This window comes from Chiloscyllium plagiosum, unplaced genomic scaffold, assembly GCF_037043375.1.
Source record: "Chiloscyllium plagiosum isolate Xiang-an unplaced genomic scaffold, Cpla_swu_hap1 HiC_scaffold_23, whole genome shotgun sequence".
Lineage (NCBI taxonomy): Eukaryota > Metazoa > Chordata > Chondrichthyes > Orectolobiformes > Hemiscylliidae > Chiloscyllium > Chiloscyllium plagiosum.
The window spans coordinates 21,931,973-21,949,008 of NW_028270161.1; the positions used below are offsets into that span (position 1 = coordinate 21,931,973).

General features: G+C 41.1%; 1 protein-coding gene across 3 annotated transcripts in view; it reads right to left on the reverse strand.

Annotated features, from left to right (window-relative positions):
• Positions 1-17,036, reverse strand: part of shank3a (SH3 and multiple ankyrin repeat domains 3a) — a 1,012,090-nt gene that overhangs the window by 474,834 nt on the left and 520,220 nt on the right. For all 3 annotated transcript variants that reach the window (XM_087999457.1, XM_043713934.2, XM_087999456.1), the window contains one exon: positions 3,464-3,785. In XM_087999457.1, the coding sequence (XP_087855583.1) occupies positions 3,464-3,785 (322 nt within the window). The remainder of the gene's footprint in view (positions 1-3,463; positions 3,786-17,036) is intronic.

Sequence of the window (17,036 nt, forward strand, 5' to 3'; positions counted from 1 at the left end):
TGAGGAAGTCACAAATTTATGAAGAAAACATAAAGATTCTTGAAGGGAGATAAGGTGTCTTTAATTGCCATGGCGTGAAAATATTTATTCCTTAACCATTCAAAATAAAAAGAAACTGCAGATGACAGCAATTTTCTTCTAATAAACTCTTCTCTGGCAGTTTACAACACCAGCTTGTTGACATTGTCATAAGGCTTTTATGAATACAGAACATAGAAATTCACAGAACAGTACAGGCCCTTAGGCCCTCGATGTTGTGCTGATCTGTGGAATCAATCTGAAGCTCATCTAACCTACACTATTCTATTTTCATCCATATGTTTATGCAATAGCCATTTAAATGCCCTTATAGTAGGTGAGTCAACTACTTTTGCAGGCAGAGCACTTTACACCCTTACTGCTCTCTGAGTAAAAAAACTACCTCTGATCTCTGTCCTGTAACTATCACCCCTCAATTTAAAATTATGTCACCTGTGCTAACCATCACCATCCAAGGAAATTTGCTCTCACTATCCATCCTATCTAATCCTCTGATCATCTTATATGTCTCTATTAAGTCACCTCTCAGCCTTCTTTTTTCTAACAAAAACAGCCTCAGGTCCCTCAGCCTTTCCTTGTAAGACCTTCTCTCCTTACCAGGCAGAATCCTGGTAAATCTTCTCTGCACCCTTTCCAATGCTTCCACATCCTTCCTATAATGTGGTGACTAGAACTGTACATGATGCTCCAAGTATGGCCGCACCAGAGATTTGTACAACTTCAGCATGACCTCAAGGCTTTGAAACTCAATCCCTTTACCAATAAAAGCTAACACACCGTATGCCTTCTGAACAACTCTATCAACCCGGATGTCAACTTTCTACGTACATGGACACTGAGATCTCTCTGCTCATCCACACTACCAATAATCTTACCATTTGCCCAGTACTCTGCGTTCCTGTTATTCTTTCCAAAGTGAATCACTTCACACTTTTCCACATTAAACTCCATTTGCCACCCCTCAGCCCAGCTCTGCAGCTTATGTATGTCCCTCTGTAACCTGTACCATCCTTTGGCACTGTCCAAAACTCCACCAACCTTAGGGACATCCGCAAATTTACTAACCCATCCTTCTATGCCCTCATTCAGGTCATTTATAAAGATTACAAATAGCAGTGGCCCCAAAACAGATCCTTGTGGTATACCACTAGCAACTGAACTCCAGGATGAACATTTCCCATCAACCACCACTTTCTGTCTTCTTACAACTAGCCAATTCCTGATCCAAACTGCTAAATCACCTTCAATCCCATGCCTCTGTAATTTCTGCATTAGCCTAACGTGGGGAACCTTATCAAACACTTTACTGAAATCCGCTTTACCCTCATTCACCTGTTTAGTCACCTTCTCAAAGAACTCAATAAGATTTGATAATAACCTCCCCTTCACAAAACCATGTTGACTATCCCTTTCTTCCTTTCTGGATGATTATGAATCTCTGGCTGATTATTAAAAAAAGACTATTATTATCTCACAGCAGTGGGGCTGAGTTCCAAAATCACAGTTTGACACTTTTATAAGCCTATTAAACACTAGTTGTCTTTGACATTGGATGTGGAAATAACTTTGCTTGCATTTAAAAGAGATCAAATATTTGATTTTTGTTTTTGTAAGTTCTAAATGGGCTTTCATGAATGTGAGCTTTTTTTAAAAACATTCAAATCTGCATAATTAAATTTATATCAGATTTTTAGGCATTTATTTTATTCAAATCCACAAAATTTCCAAGATCTGCCCAGAGTAGACACTGGGTGAGTTGGCACATGCTGTTATAAAGTCCAAATGGTCGGTGGATCTCGGGGTGGGCTAGAGGGTATAAAATCCTTTCAGCCAGCTAGGACAAAATCCTATAGAAATTTTTTTAACAATCATTCATGGGATGTGAGCTGGGCCAGCATTCAATGCCCATCCCTAATTGCTCAGAGAGAAGTTAAGAGTCAACCACATTGCTGTGGGTCTGGAGTCACATGTAGGCTAGACCAGGTAAGGGTGGTAGTTTCCTTCCCTGAAGGACATTAGTAAACTAGGTGGGATTTCCTGACAATCGACTCATAGTCATCATTAGACACTTAATTCTAGATTGTTGCTGTGATGGGATTTGAATCCAGGTCCCTAGAACATTACCCAGGTCTCTGGATCAATTGTCCAATGATAATTCTACTAGACCATCACCTCTCCTTAAACTGAGGGGGGCTTCTAACCTGATCTGCTCCCAGGATGATTGACAGTTCCATGACTGTTTCATCAGATTGATAGTCTTAGCACTAACTTTATATATGACAGGATTGATTGTTCTGGTATTAACTTGAGAGGAAAAGAAAGAATAGAAAGATACAGTGGTAAAGGAAAGAGTAGAGTTGAGAGGAAGTAAAGTCAGAACTGTAGACATAGTAACCTGTTGATTGGATCAGTCTATAGGTTGAAAAGCAGAAATTCATGGCCATCTGATATATTTTTAAACTTTTTTTTATCAATGCTACTCATAGATTTAGTAACACTGACAAAACCAGAAATGGGTTCAGTCAAGCCTTCTGCTGATGTTTGTTGCTTCCTGCTGGAAACACTGAGTGAATGTGGAATGGGATTATGATTTAAGGTTAACTGGGACATCCTTGACAGTTTAATATTATGCCCAGCCTCTTCCATGGAGAACTACAGAGCTAGCTGCTCTGAATCCTACTCCAGAAACAAGCAGTGGTTTCACATGAAGTGGGATCTGGAGAAAAGGAGAAGGGTTTTCCAATCCTTTCAGCTTCCCATTCTCTTTCAATTCGGGCCTGCTAACCATACATGAATTCCACACCACCGCAAAGGCAAAGCTGAGGGCCTCAAGCAGCTTAATCTCCTCAAACAATCTGTCTCAGTACTTCCTGTGATAGTTGAGCTACCTTACAGCTACAAGCTGCCATGGTATGTGTGCCAAGTTCCACAAGCTCCTCCACTGCACATTGTCTCAGGTTGTCAGAAAATTCAACGACAGCTGGTGGCCCTGAAGACAAGCAGCACGAGCCTTAGCCCCTCTGCAGGTGTATCGAGAAGACAGTGCCATGACATGTGGACTACATGGTGAGGTATATGATGAAGGAATGAGACCTACACGCTGTGCTATATTCACTGATATTAAGTAAAGATCATCAATGGTTTATTGGGCAAGTATGCACATTTTTTAAAAATCTTGATCAAAGTTTTCAGATTCAAACTGTAAACTATTTATCGTTTCCTTTTAAAACTGTGTTTTCTTCCCTGACCTATCATTATTACCTTCACTGATAAACCCGGTTGAAAAGCTATTCTCCAAACATGGGATGCTGTTAAAGAACTGCAGAGAAATGTGGGCAGTCAGGTAACTAAGCAGAAAATAGAGTCGAATTCTCTTCTCCAATCCCAGAGCCTTTTGAGGACAGAAGGTTCTGGGCCATCTTACCTGAGCCTGGCTTTAGTCTGCTTCCTGAGGACAGGCGTGTTAGCATCACTTTCCTCTTGGACACACTGCAGCGAGGGCGATCGGCTGTGTGAGCTCCGTGAGCTAGCAGTACTCTGCTGACCTCCCTCGGCACCCTCCTGCATGTGCGCCAGTAACTGCGGTGGCAGACTCCTGAGGGATGGCACGGGTGAGTGGGACGTCCGGCTTGGGAGGTTGTTGATGTTGTTGTCGCTGGTGGATCGCAGCAGAGTGCGCGGGGATGAGAGGGCACCTCCGCCTGTTCGTCGCCTATTGGTGTAGCTTGGGGTCTCTCTGAAAGGCACTGAAATTTACAGGAATATTAGTGTCCACGTCTCCAAAACATGTGCAAATGGCACCTCCCTCACAATGCCAAACAACTGACCCCACCCTCTTTCACCAACATCAAATATACATGAGAGTAATGAGGGACAATCTCACCACTTACTTGCTAAATTACCATTTTATTTTCTTTTTAGGATTACAATAGTAAACATTGCAAGTTATTTGATCAAGGTGGGATCAGACTCAGGCCTGAACCTATCCTATTTTATATCCACATATGTACATATTGCAACAGAATTATATGGACAAAGCAAAAACTCTCCAGGGGCATGAACCTCAGGCAGTGCTTGAGGTAAACCTGTTTCCACTCTAACCATCATCCTCTGTGTATTACCTTCATTCCATTCCTACCTGGCCTAAATTAATCCTTGTCACTTTCTAATTTACAATTTGGCATGATAGTGGCAATACTTATTGCTGCTGAAGATAATATTGCTGCTACTATACTGATACAATGCACTTGACCATTCAGTCCAGCTATCAATACCTCATACATATTCTATGAAGTGGGGACTTTAACAACCTTCAATCTATTCCATTAGCCCATGTACATTGTACCCCATCATGCACTGTACTCACCAATTTAATGTCCTCTCCCAACTCACCTATATTTTACCCTATCATGGACCTATGTAATGTTGTTGTTTTCCTCTCCACAATTATATCATTTTGAGATGTTGCTATGACCGAACCAAGTTTTCTCTGTGTGATCTGGGGTGTCCATTGGCCAATTTGCTTGGCTGATCTGCTTAATTGCCTTGTCCAGCCCACTGAATCTTGCTTTCAGCTGTTCCCCCTGTAAAGGTAACAACACTAACACTTCACCTCCTGTTTGAAATCTTCTGATTTCAACATACTTAGCTGCACACTCTTTCATCTTTGCCTGAAAGTTTTAAATGCTTCTGTGCTGCTTTGCAGGCTCTTGTGAGTCTCTCCAGAAATACTGTCACATAATCTGACAGATCGTTCTGGGTCTAGCTGCATCGTTTGAAGAATAAAGAGTTGTTTTTCTGCTTGACAAAATTACTTTATGTCCTGAAATTTTCCTTCCTGAAAATATTTCCTTGATAAATTTTAATAGCCTTCTGATTCAATGACCTTGGATTAAACCTGGTCGATTCATTTAGCAAGGTTTAGATAGTAAGTATCTGAAAATCAAAACATTTGTTCCAATCATAGGGATTTTCATGAAAATATGCTTTAATTGTTGTCTCAAGAGTTTCATGGTATCTCTTTAAAGCTTCTGTGTTTGCAGATGATATGTTGTAGACTTCACCTGTTTATATCATGTTTCATATTGTGTGCTGAAAGATTTTATACTTAAAGACTGGATCGACTGGGCTTGTACTCACTGGAATTTAGAACAAGAGGGGTGGAATCTCATAGAAACATATAAAATCCTGATGCAGAAAGAATGTTTCTGATGATGGGGAAGTCCAGGAATAGGGGGTCACGGTCTAAGAATAAGGGGTAAGCCATTCAGGATCAAGGTGAGGGAGAATTTCTTCACTTAGAGTTGTGAATCTATGGAATTCTCTCCACAGGAAACTGCTGGGGCCAATTCATTAGATACATTCAAGAGGGAGCGGGAAGTGACCCTTGCACCTAAAGAGATCAAGGAGTACAGAGAGAAAGTGGGAATAGGATATTGAACATGCATGATCAGCCACAATCATATTGAATGATGGTGCTGGCTCAAAGGGCCGAACGGCCTACCCCTGCATCTACTTTCTACGTTTCTAAGTTGGTCCAACTGTAGTTTTACTGGCAGTCCACAGTGAGTAGAAACTTGAATTAATTTTCCATCAGTACTTTAGCTGAGATGATCCTCAAAGGAATGGACTTTGGGAAACATGTTGTCATATCCATGGTAATAAGCATAAAGTAGTGTCCCATTTTCTATTAATATCCTACACCATCTGCTAGCTCTCTATTGAACAGTTCCTCAAAAAATGCTAGGATATCCAAGATGCTGGTGTGATTGCATATTGAGGTTTTCCCAAACTGCTCAGTAAAGTATTTATTTCTCAAAGCTTGAGTTTTCCGTATTCCAACGTGTCCTGTCTGAGGAATTTCATAAGCTACCTACTCTATCTCTTAAAAATATTACTGCAGTACCACTACCAAACAAAATAAAATTGCCTCCAGGTTTACAAGGATTTCTCCATTCCCTCATCAGAGTCACATTTTAGAACTCTCTCAGGGCTATTTTCAGTGTGGGTAGATTGTATGAATTTGTCTAATTGCAGATATGCTTTCTGCACCTCAGTTAAAGAATTACAAAACACTTCTTTTGAATTATCCTCATCTTTAAAGAAACTTTCAATGACACTAATAGTCCATCTGATATAGGAGCAGAATTAAGCCATTTGGCCCACTAAATATCTGCTTGTTTTATCACTAATTTGATTAATTCAATCATTAACTTTCAATGAGCTCTCTGGAGGCAAAACTACATAATTCTGTTTGAGTAGTTCTTGTATCTCTTGATGTAATTTTGGATTTAGCTGTATCATTTGAAGAAGAGATTACGTTTCTTCTTAACAAAATCCCTTTACATCGCTCATCTATATTCATTTCACCAGCACTCACATCAGTGTTTATCTTTGGTCTCATGTATGTAGTTCAAGTGAGAGTTTAATATGGTGCATTCTTATGCTGGGCTCCTTTTTTGGAAACATTCTTACAAAACCCCAGTAAGTCCCCAGGGTTTCCCATGCAGCTTCCAGCATTCTGAACAAGGGTGTCCCAGCGCCTTCCTTTCAGTTTGAGGAGGACATCTTTGGACATTCCCAGCTGTCATCTCATTGCCTTTGCTGCTTGCCTTCCTTTCAGTCTCTCACCATCCATCTTTCTTAGCTTTATGGGGTTTGCAGAAAAAAAGTTTAATTTTATAGATTAACATATAATTATCAGTTATCTTCACCACACGTCCTGCTGTCGCTACCATCTGGCCTTCAAAATGAATTCTAATTATGGGAGTAAGTGACTTTTAAAAATTCTTTTAGCAGAATAATATTTCTGAGAGCTTCATACATAGCATTTGCTCCTAATGCCCATATCCAAATGTCAAAATTACTTTCCTTAACCTTTCAAATTCAATGTAAGTCTGCCCCAGGCAGTTTCCTTATGTTCTGAAACTTACTTTTGCCTGTATGCCTCAGGCAGTAACTAATACACATCTAAAATGACCTCTATTAATGCATCATAATCTATGGAAGCCCCCTCTAATAAAATGATGCACAAATCTTAGGAATTCCATTGTCAAACTGCTTTGCATGAGAAGTGCTCAGGTTTCCTCTGGGTCACTTCATTTGTTTTGCTAGCTTTTCAAACAACATTAGGAATGCCTCCACACACCACTTTCATCAAATATTAGTAGAGCATACACCAATTTAAACATCTCCTTACTGGACCTTCGGTGAAGGTATAGCTTTCCTCATCAGAAATCTTTAATGTATCTGAGGCTCCTCTATAATAATAGATTAGAGTGGTGCTGGAAAAGCACAGCAGGTCAGGCAGCATTCAAGAAGCAGGAAAATCTGTGTTTCGGGCAAAAGCCCTTCATCCTGATGAAGAGCTTTTGCCCGAAACGTCGATTTTCCTGCTCCTCGAATGCTGCCTTTCCTGCTGTGCTTTTCCAGCACCACTCTAATCTTGACTCTGATCTGCAGTCCTCACTTTCGCCTACTCTGTAATAATACTCTAGCCTTCTAGGCCAGTAATGCCTTTCTTTCACCTGAAATCTACTCCAGCCTTATAACTGCTCTTTTTTTTCCCATTTTCTTCTCTCATATTTTCTTAAAACATTCTATTGTCTTTTTGATCTGAAGCTGCTTCATGTGAAATTGAATTCTAACAAAAAACCCAAATGACTCACTCCCCATTGCAACTGGTGCCGTTTGTATTTCCACTGACCCCAGACGCATTGCCAGTATACCAGTTATCTAAGGTTTTGCAGGCAATGCCACATTTAACACCCTTGCCAATTCTTCTAATTTAGTGCCATCGCCATGGGTCAAAACCCTAAATCATCTATTGGCATATCAAACTTTTAATTTCAATGTGTTTTATTTTTATAAAAAGGGGACTGTCACAGCCATAAGTGACTGGGTTTGTAAATTCACTGACTGTCTGGCTGAATCCTGTGTGGACACATGGAATCTCAAACCTGTACAGAGGCAGAGAAATGTCAGAACAGAAAAACTGAAAAGGAAGAGATAACGAGAATTTAACTACAGAACGCACTGTCAACAGGGAGCCATTTGTTGCAGATATGTTTGCGTTTTACCCTTCCAAAGATATACAAAAAAAAGGATTATAGCAAATTTCAATCTGAGTCTTTGTGTGTGAGTAGCCTGACACTCTAGGGTATGGATCAGTGTGTATCATGAATATCACAGTTTGAGAACAGCTATTAAACATCGCTGCACAACATGTAAAGAATGGAAACATTTTCTCTCTCACTCTGAGTGCTGCCAGCTATCCACTGTGGAAAGAAACCAGGATGAAAGGATTTCAATTAACCTGAAAAGTCAAGAATCTCTCAAAACCAACTGTTAAACCAAAGGCAACATTACCAGTAACAGGTATAAGACCATAAAATAAAGGAGCAGAGTTAGGCCATTCTGCCCATCGAGGCTGCTTCACCGTTCGATCATGACTGATCATTTTCTCGAACCCAATCTCTTGCCTTCCCCCCATAACCACACTAACTGCCACAATATTCAATCTACTCTTCACAAATGACTCAGACTGAATATGCATATTCTTTTCTAACTTTTATCATTTGTTGATACTTATTATTCATAATCAGTGTGAATGTGATTGATGGTATTACTTCACAAGGCTAGCAACTAATAACCTTTCTTTTCTGTTAACTCAAGATAGTCTTGTTAAATTGGCTCCTTTTAATACATACATTCTCTTGGTCAGGCAGAATGGTACTCATAAGGGAAGAGATCCTTTTCGATTAATCTTGTTCCGACCTACTGAGGGGACAGGCGAATAAATAAGGACAGCCAGTTCATCTCTCCTGCCTCAGAGCTTTATTGATTTGGGATATACACCCCACAACTAAAATGAATTTGTAGAACCTCCCTCAGAGAATGGTCATAACCATCTAGGATTCTTATTCCACCTGCAAGAAAGATTTAGGTGCTGCCAATGTCATCTTGACTTTACAATCCAAGAAACCAGCTATCCATCCTGTTATCCTTCATCCATTACTATTATTCTACATCCATATTCATGTTGTTCACGTCCAGGATCCAAGATGAGCCCCAGATATTGTTTCAACTGAGGCAGGAAGAGGGAACTGATTATCAAGCTTCACTGTTCTACCAGGCTCACTATTGGTGTAAATGCATTGATTTAATTGCCAAAACGGCCAACTGAGCTCTTTGGATATCTATCCAGAGTACAAGTAATATCCACCAGGTTTAATAAACTCCAAATAATCCAGTTACTTTAAACAAAAAGTTACTCTTAAAGCAAATGGAAATGACTGATGAACCGGATTTGGAATTACAATCACACAATATAGGAGCAGAGGTAGACTATTTAGCCTTTCAAGCTTGTTTTGCCATTCAATAAGATTATGGCTAATCTGTCTGTGTTTTGAATACCACAATTACATCCATCCCTGATGACCTTTGATTTCCGCTCCACCCCTGCCCATTATGAATCTATCTACCTCTGCCTCAAAGTTATTTAATGAGCACCAAACCCCACCCATCCTGGGTTTCGATCAAGTGCTTGTTGACAGTACACATGCTGACCACAGTCTACTCTTCTCATGGTAGTCGGGGTGCCAGTCAAGTGGACTATTTTCCCCTGGAAGCTGTGGAGATCCTTGAATGTTGTTGGAGCTGCACTGATCCAGGCCAGCAGAGTCAGTCCTGACTTGTGTCTTCTACATGGGTGAAAAAAAAATGATTGAGGAAGTCAGGTGGTGAGTTATTTGCCACAACTTCTCTGATCCACTGCAGAAGTTACTTTGTTTAATGCATCTAATTTAGTTGATAGTCAACAGTGACACTCAGGACTTTGGTGGAAAATCATTCAGCCATTGTAATCTGTTAGATGAAATAGGGAAATGGGTGCTTTCGGTTTGGAGGTGATCATTCCATTGCATTTGTAGGCCAAATGTTACTGACCATTCAATATCCCAACCCTGAAGGCTGTCTCAATTTTGCTGTATGCAGCCTTGAACCACCCTTTTACCTGAAAAGTTCTAAATGGCCTTCGCCCCAGAAACCATCAGTGAACATGCCTACTTCTGAATTTACAAAGATGATGGTGCCCAGGCAGGGAGGAATTCCTTCAGCATTTTTCTCGGGCTAACACTTACAACTACAACTTTTTTAATCTTCACTTTTGAAATTCAATTCCTTTGTCCACGTTTGAACCAAAGCTATAATCATGTGGGCATGGAAAATCCCGGCAAAATGCAAACTGAGCATCAGTGGACACGTTTTGCTGAATAAATGCCACTTGATGGCATGGCCAACAAATTTTCCATCACTTTGCCAAACGATAGAGAGTAGGCTGATGAGATGGTAACTGCATTTGTTCTACTTTTTTATCCACAATATACTTGAGCAATTTTCCACTTTGTCAATTAACTCCTGTAATGGAACATTTTGGCTAGCACAAGTCTGCAGTGTCATACTTGGTATGTTGTTGAGGTTCATACCCTTAATTGTGTCCTGTCATTTCTTGATGTGTCTTTGAGTGAATCAAAGTTGCTGGTCTCTGATGGTGGGGATCTCAGGAGGGGGTTAGATAGATAATGTACTCAGCATTTCTGAACGAATATTGTTGCAAATGCTCAGCCAAAACATCTGCACACAAATGCTTCAATGACACTGGTGAAGCATCTTCTTCCTGTTCACTATTTGATTACCTAATACTATTAATAATTGGATATGGCAGAACTTCATCACTTGTTCCATGTGGGATCACTTGGTTCCATCTATAGTATGCTGTTACTCCTGTTTGGCTTATATGTTGGCATGAGTGTAACTTCACTTGATCGGCACTTCATCTTAAGGCAAGCCATGACTGTTCCTGACTTGCTCTTTGATGTTCCTCATTGGATCAGATTGAGCAGGTCCAGTTCCTGGAGCCTGATGGTAGTAAGGGTTATGATAGGCTATGAGATGATAGATTATGGTTAAGTACAATTCGGAGTCCGAGGTTCATGGATGCTGAGTTCTGAGCTGTTAGATATACCTGTAATCTTTTGTGTTTAGCATAGTGTTCGCTCTGGGCAACATGGTGGACACTATTCGCTGTGTAAAGTCAGGCCTGTGCTTTGTCACTTCAACCAACAGTGACCTTGACAGATGCATCTGTAATAGGTGGAATGATGAAACCTCGATCAGATATATATTGTTATTCATTCAAAAAGCCAGTTTGAAGCTATGTCCTTAAAGTTCGTCCTACTTGGTCAGTTGTGGTATTCATGATGAAGATTCATACTATGAGGATATTTTGTGTTTTTATTATCCCAAGTACAAATGGTTTTGAACATGGAGGAGTACAGTAGGTTGAAATCAGCAAAATGTCTCCTTGCCTATTTTTGACTTGATTCCATGAAACTTCATGTGGTCCACAGTCAACTCCACTTCCACTTCCTCCCAATGTTAAACTAATGCACTATTAATTGCAGTGGTTCTGTCCTGCCAGTGGGACAAAGGTCATTAACACGAGGGAAATATGGACACAGTATTCCATAGTGCTACTGGTGCTGTAAGTTTAGCCTACTCTGATCAACCTCCAATGCAACCTGCACTGACTGACAATGCAGGAAAGGGAATAGTGTGTATTCAAAACATACAGAGTGTTATGATCATCACCTCAATCTGCACCCAATGCTAGTTAACCTGCCATTTCTGACTACACGCATTCTGTAATCACTCTCTTTTGTAGGTCCTGTTAATGCTCTCTCTTAAACTTGCATAAAAGACAGAAACCATCCACACTTCCACTTGTGCTATTTAAAGGTATCAGCAAGGGCTTTTCAGTTTAATAACTGTTGACTTTCTGTCGCTGCTCCAAAGTTGGTTGAAATCCTGTGCAAGCTTTGCAGCATAGGTATCTGTGTAAGGGAATGTTTTGACTTAAGTCCTGATTTATAGAGATTGCTGATACAATGCATTGTACAATGGGTGCTGCATTGGGTAGGAAATGGCTTTTGTAGATCCATTCATTGACTTTGATCACTTGTACGAGATCAATGATATTTTTTTCTAACACTGCAACAAGTTCTTCGACCAGACTCTTTGTATTCTCCCTCAATTAGCTCCCAATCCCTTCAAAGTGTACGACCGACAGCTTACTGACTCCTGTGGAAGCATCACCTCTTTGTTTCTTTCTACAACCTCTATTATTGAATCAGCGAATCTTTCCTCTCTTTGGCCTACTAACGCTTTCTTAATTGTTAAAGCATTTTCAGAAACACTTTCAATATATCTGCTGAAGCCAGGATGCACCTTCACTTTAAGAGGTGCAGGTTGACTTTAAAAATATATAGCTCACATTAAGTGTGTTCTAAAAAGCTACTACATAGCTCATTAGGGCGACATGGTGGCTCAGTGGTTAGCACTGCTGCCTCACAGCACCAGTGACCTAGGTTTGATTCCAGCCTCAGGCAATTGGCTCTGTGGAGTTTGCACGTTCTTCCCGTGTCTGCATGGGTTTCCTCTGGGTGCTCCAGTTTCCTCCTACAGTCCAAAGATACTCAGGTTAGGTGGATTGGTCATGGAAAATTACCCTGTCATGTGCAGGAATGTGCAGGCTAGGTAAATCAGTCATGGCACATGCAGGGTTGCAGGGGTAGGACGGGGGGAATGGATGTGGGCAGGATGCTCATCAGAGGGTCAGTACACACTTGATGGACCAAATGGCCTCTTACTGCGCTGTCGGGATTCTATGATAATTCATCCATTTTAAAATATATAGTTTTAGGTATGAAAGCGGATTTGGAATTATTTTAAATGTAATTGAATGGAACTATATGATAGCAAAACTGATAAACAATCCTGAACTAAATGCAACTCAAATAAACCTAGGAAAATTACAGTTCAAATTGCATGTTTAATGAGGCCAGACTTGGAAGGAAGAAGATTTGAAAAGCAGTAATCTACCTCTGGACCTCTTGTAAAGGCAGGGCTGAGATCAGCATTCTCTAGAATTTCTTTTCCCAGTTGCATAGACCTCTATGCACGGCAGCACCTTCCGGAACCAGTGGGTGATGCTGGGAGTGTTGTCAGATTACACATGCACATTCCTACAACCCTACAAGTGGGGACACAAATTGGAAACTACCAGCTTCCATTGCTGGAAGGTGGTATCATGCAGCACACTGAGGACCTCTAGTGGAAGCATTGCAATCCATCCCTCAAATGTGACAGAACACCAGTTAGAATACTGATCACTGTAGGATAGCGATGCAAGATCAGAAAATGTATTGCTAGTGCAGAACTACTGAAATGCATGCTTCTCATTATGTTAGATTGCAGAGGTTTATGGTAGATGTCATGTTTAGTAGATAATACAGTTCAGAATCAAACAGAACACAGAAGACAGCTGGAAGAAACACAGAGGCAAATAATGTGGAAGAAGGGATTAGTGTGTCATGTAAAAAAGGGACAATAAAGGGGTCAATCTTTGGTTAAGTGTTGGTTTTGTTGAATTTCCCAAAGGGTATTTCTCTGTGAGATCTCTCACCATATCTTGCAAACTCTCATGAACTGCCTATGCTGACCCTATGGCACTACTTGTCCAATTCCAGCCCCACCGTATTACTCGCCTTTTCCTGAACATCACTCATAGGATATCCGCTGAAAGGCAGATATCCATGCACCTGTGCCATCTTGGAAAGGCCAACATCCACCCAGACAAGTGCAGGCAATCTTTCATTGCCCATCACTAGCAACGCAATGGCACAGCATCACAAAGTCAAGGTGCTCACGGCTGGCCCTCCCTCACAGGGAGATCCTCATTCTCTCGCCCAGGTCACTATTTAACCACCCAGCCACACACCTTACCCATCCTTAGCTTCATCCTGTCTAAACAGCCTCTCTATAAGTCATCGTTACTCTGACCCCTCTGACATCACTACTAGAGGCCCACAGATTGTCAATGTCCATTAAAGGAACACCAAATACGGGCAAAAAATCAGGCAATTCCAAACAAGAGCTTGTACTGATAGCCAGTAAAAATGAACACAAACAAAACCATTGGAAGATGCAGTTCAGCTGGCAATGCAAACTGAACGCTGGAATGATGACCAAGGACAATTTTCCATTTCCTGATTGTCTGTGACAGTTAGCTTCTAGCCACTGGACACGGGTGTCAATCAGGCCCTGTCTGGCTGGCCATGCATTACACAGCTGAGCTCTGTCAGGAACAAGGAGAGCTTCCTCCACTCTCATGTACTCATCCTCCTCCTTGGCACACTGGACCCATTCGCCTAGTTCCTCAGCATCTCTCACATCATCTCGTTGCCTGCTCCAATCATGAAGAGGACAAAACATCAGAATGACGCGGCACATTCTGTCCTGACTATATTAGATACGAGGCCCCCTCAACACCCTGCCAACATTCTCTCCCCTCTACAAGCTCCACCAAGGTGCTGTTTGAAGCATTGGCGCCCGGGGGGGGGGGGGGGATATGTGCAATGATGTCACAGGCCACGGTCACAGTGAGTAGCTCTTGCTCCCAGTAACTAGCCTTGTAACACACCAAGGCACTTAGCAGCACCAGTACGTGTAAAGACCATGTCCTTTTATCATTAGATTTTTAAAAGATTATGGGCTGAAGTGAGAAATAATTGTTTAAAAACATGAATTTTAAAGGATTGCTGTATGATTTACAAAGCTAGAAACTTGACACGCTCTGAGCAAGTACAGTGCTGGTTAGATAAACAGCAAAGACCTGGCAACCTTGTCTGATATCACAGGTACAGCATGCACAAGGTACAAAGTGAAGCTCCGTATACTAGAGGGCACAGGTTTAAGCTGAGAGGGGAGAGATACAAAAGGGTTCAGAAGGGCAATCTTTCTCATGGGTTGTGAGTGTCTGGAACAGGCTGCCAGAGGTAGCGATGAAAGTGAATACAATTTTGTCATTTAAAAAACATTTAGGCAAATACATGGATGGGATAGATATGGAGGGGTATGGACCAAACGCAGACAAATGGGACTAATTTAAATTGTAAAGACTACTGGCATGGGCAAGTTGGGTTGAAAGGCCTGTTTTCATGCTGTAGATATCTAAGACTGTATGACTTTATGTCCAATTAGACATCCCAAGGTAGGTACAATAGAGATTTGATACAGAGTAAAGTCCTCTCTACATTTTACCATGGGAATTGGTTTAGCTCAGTTGGCTGGATTGTTGGTTTGCAGAACAGTATGATGCCAACAGCGTGGGTTCAATTCCCATCACCAGTTTGAGGTTACCATGAAGGACTCTTCTTCTCAACCTCTTCCCTCACTTGAGGTCTGATGGCCCTCAGGTTCTAATGAGAGAGCAGTCCCTATAGTCTGGTCAGACTATAGCAACACAACACTTTACCAGCCAGCCTTGGGTAAAGCTTGGATTATTTACAAAGTAAAATTCTCATTACACTGAACACTGACAAAACAGCAGCATCACAGGTTAGATAAAGAATAAATTTCTCTCCACAGCATCTCATCAATTTCTTCAGTTCATGTACAACATGAGAGGCATAGATAGAGTTGATAGCCATAGACTATTTCCCAGGGCAGAAATGGCTAACACGAGGGGTCATAGTTTTAAGCTGGTTGGAGGAAAGTATAGAGGGGATGTCAGAGGCGGGTTCTTTACACAGAGAGTTGTGATAGCATGGAATGCGTTGCCAGCAGCAGTTGTGGAAGCAAGGTTATTGGGGACATTTAAGAGACTGCTGGACATGCATATGGTCACAAAAATTTGAACGTGCATACATGAGGATCAATGGTCGGCACAACATCGTGGGCTGAAGGGCCTGTTCTGTGCTGTACTGTTCTAAGTTCTATGGTTTAAGTATGTAGTAAAGTTCCCTGACTGGGTACTACATGGGTTTGACAGAGAGAGTAAAACAACATCTTTACTCCATTCAACAATTCCCAGGATAGGTAAGGCATGGTTTGATACAGAGCAAAATTTTCTCTGTCCTGTCAAGTAAACCCAGGTTGAATGCAGCAGGGGAAATGTTTCCTCTACTCTCTGACCTACCAAAAACTGACTGGGAAGTTGGATCACAGGTTAGAGACAAAATAAAGCTTCAGTACACTCTCCTTTCAAACACTGCCACAGCATGTGTGTTAAGGTTTTGATGTAAATCTCTGTCTCAGTAAACAGGGATAACTATAAAACTGGGCTAGAGTACAGAGTAAAACTCTATCCTCACAGCCACAACAATATATCCAGAGCAGGTGCCACATGTTAGATATAAAAGAAAGCTCACTTTGACCTAGTCCATGGAACATTCTCAGCAGAAGTGCAGCTTGGATTTAATGTGTACTAAACCTCTCTTTGCATTGTCCAATCCAACACTCTCAGAGCAGAATCATGCCAGCAATTTTATCAGGTCCAGCAGCAGTTAACAGTTCACAGGTAACTTTTAACTGCAGCAGATTCCTCCAAAGTCTCCATTTTAAATAGACACTTTCAGAACGTTCCAGAAGCAGGGGAATTGTGGTGCAGAAATGAATATCTAACGGTTTGTGCTCCAATCACGTCACATCTTACTCTTCACAATTTCGATGGATATAAGCCGAGTCTGTTCACCCTTTCCTCTGGAAGGCAATCCAGGCATTTGTCAAATAAAGCTTCTTTGAACTGCTCGAATTTATGTTTTCTCCTTCCTTAAATAACGGGGCCGATACTGTACCCACATGGAACACAGCAAATTCCCCAATTGGATTCAGGAGAAATATTCTCTTTGTGAAAAGCTTCAGGTCATTCAAATCTAGAAACTAATTTGTTTCGTTAAAAACCCCAGTTGCCTGTCTAATCAAAGCTCAACAGATACAATAACAATTAAGAGCACATAAAACTAATATTTATGTTTTAATGAGGAAAATAAAATGACGTACACTACATATGGTTGAATGACCACTGTCACCAATTCCCATGGTGGGAGCGGGGAACTGCCAATAACCCAATCTGTATTAACCTCTCCCTTTAATGTGTT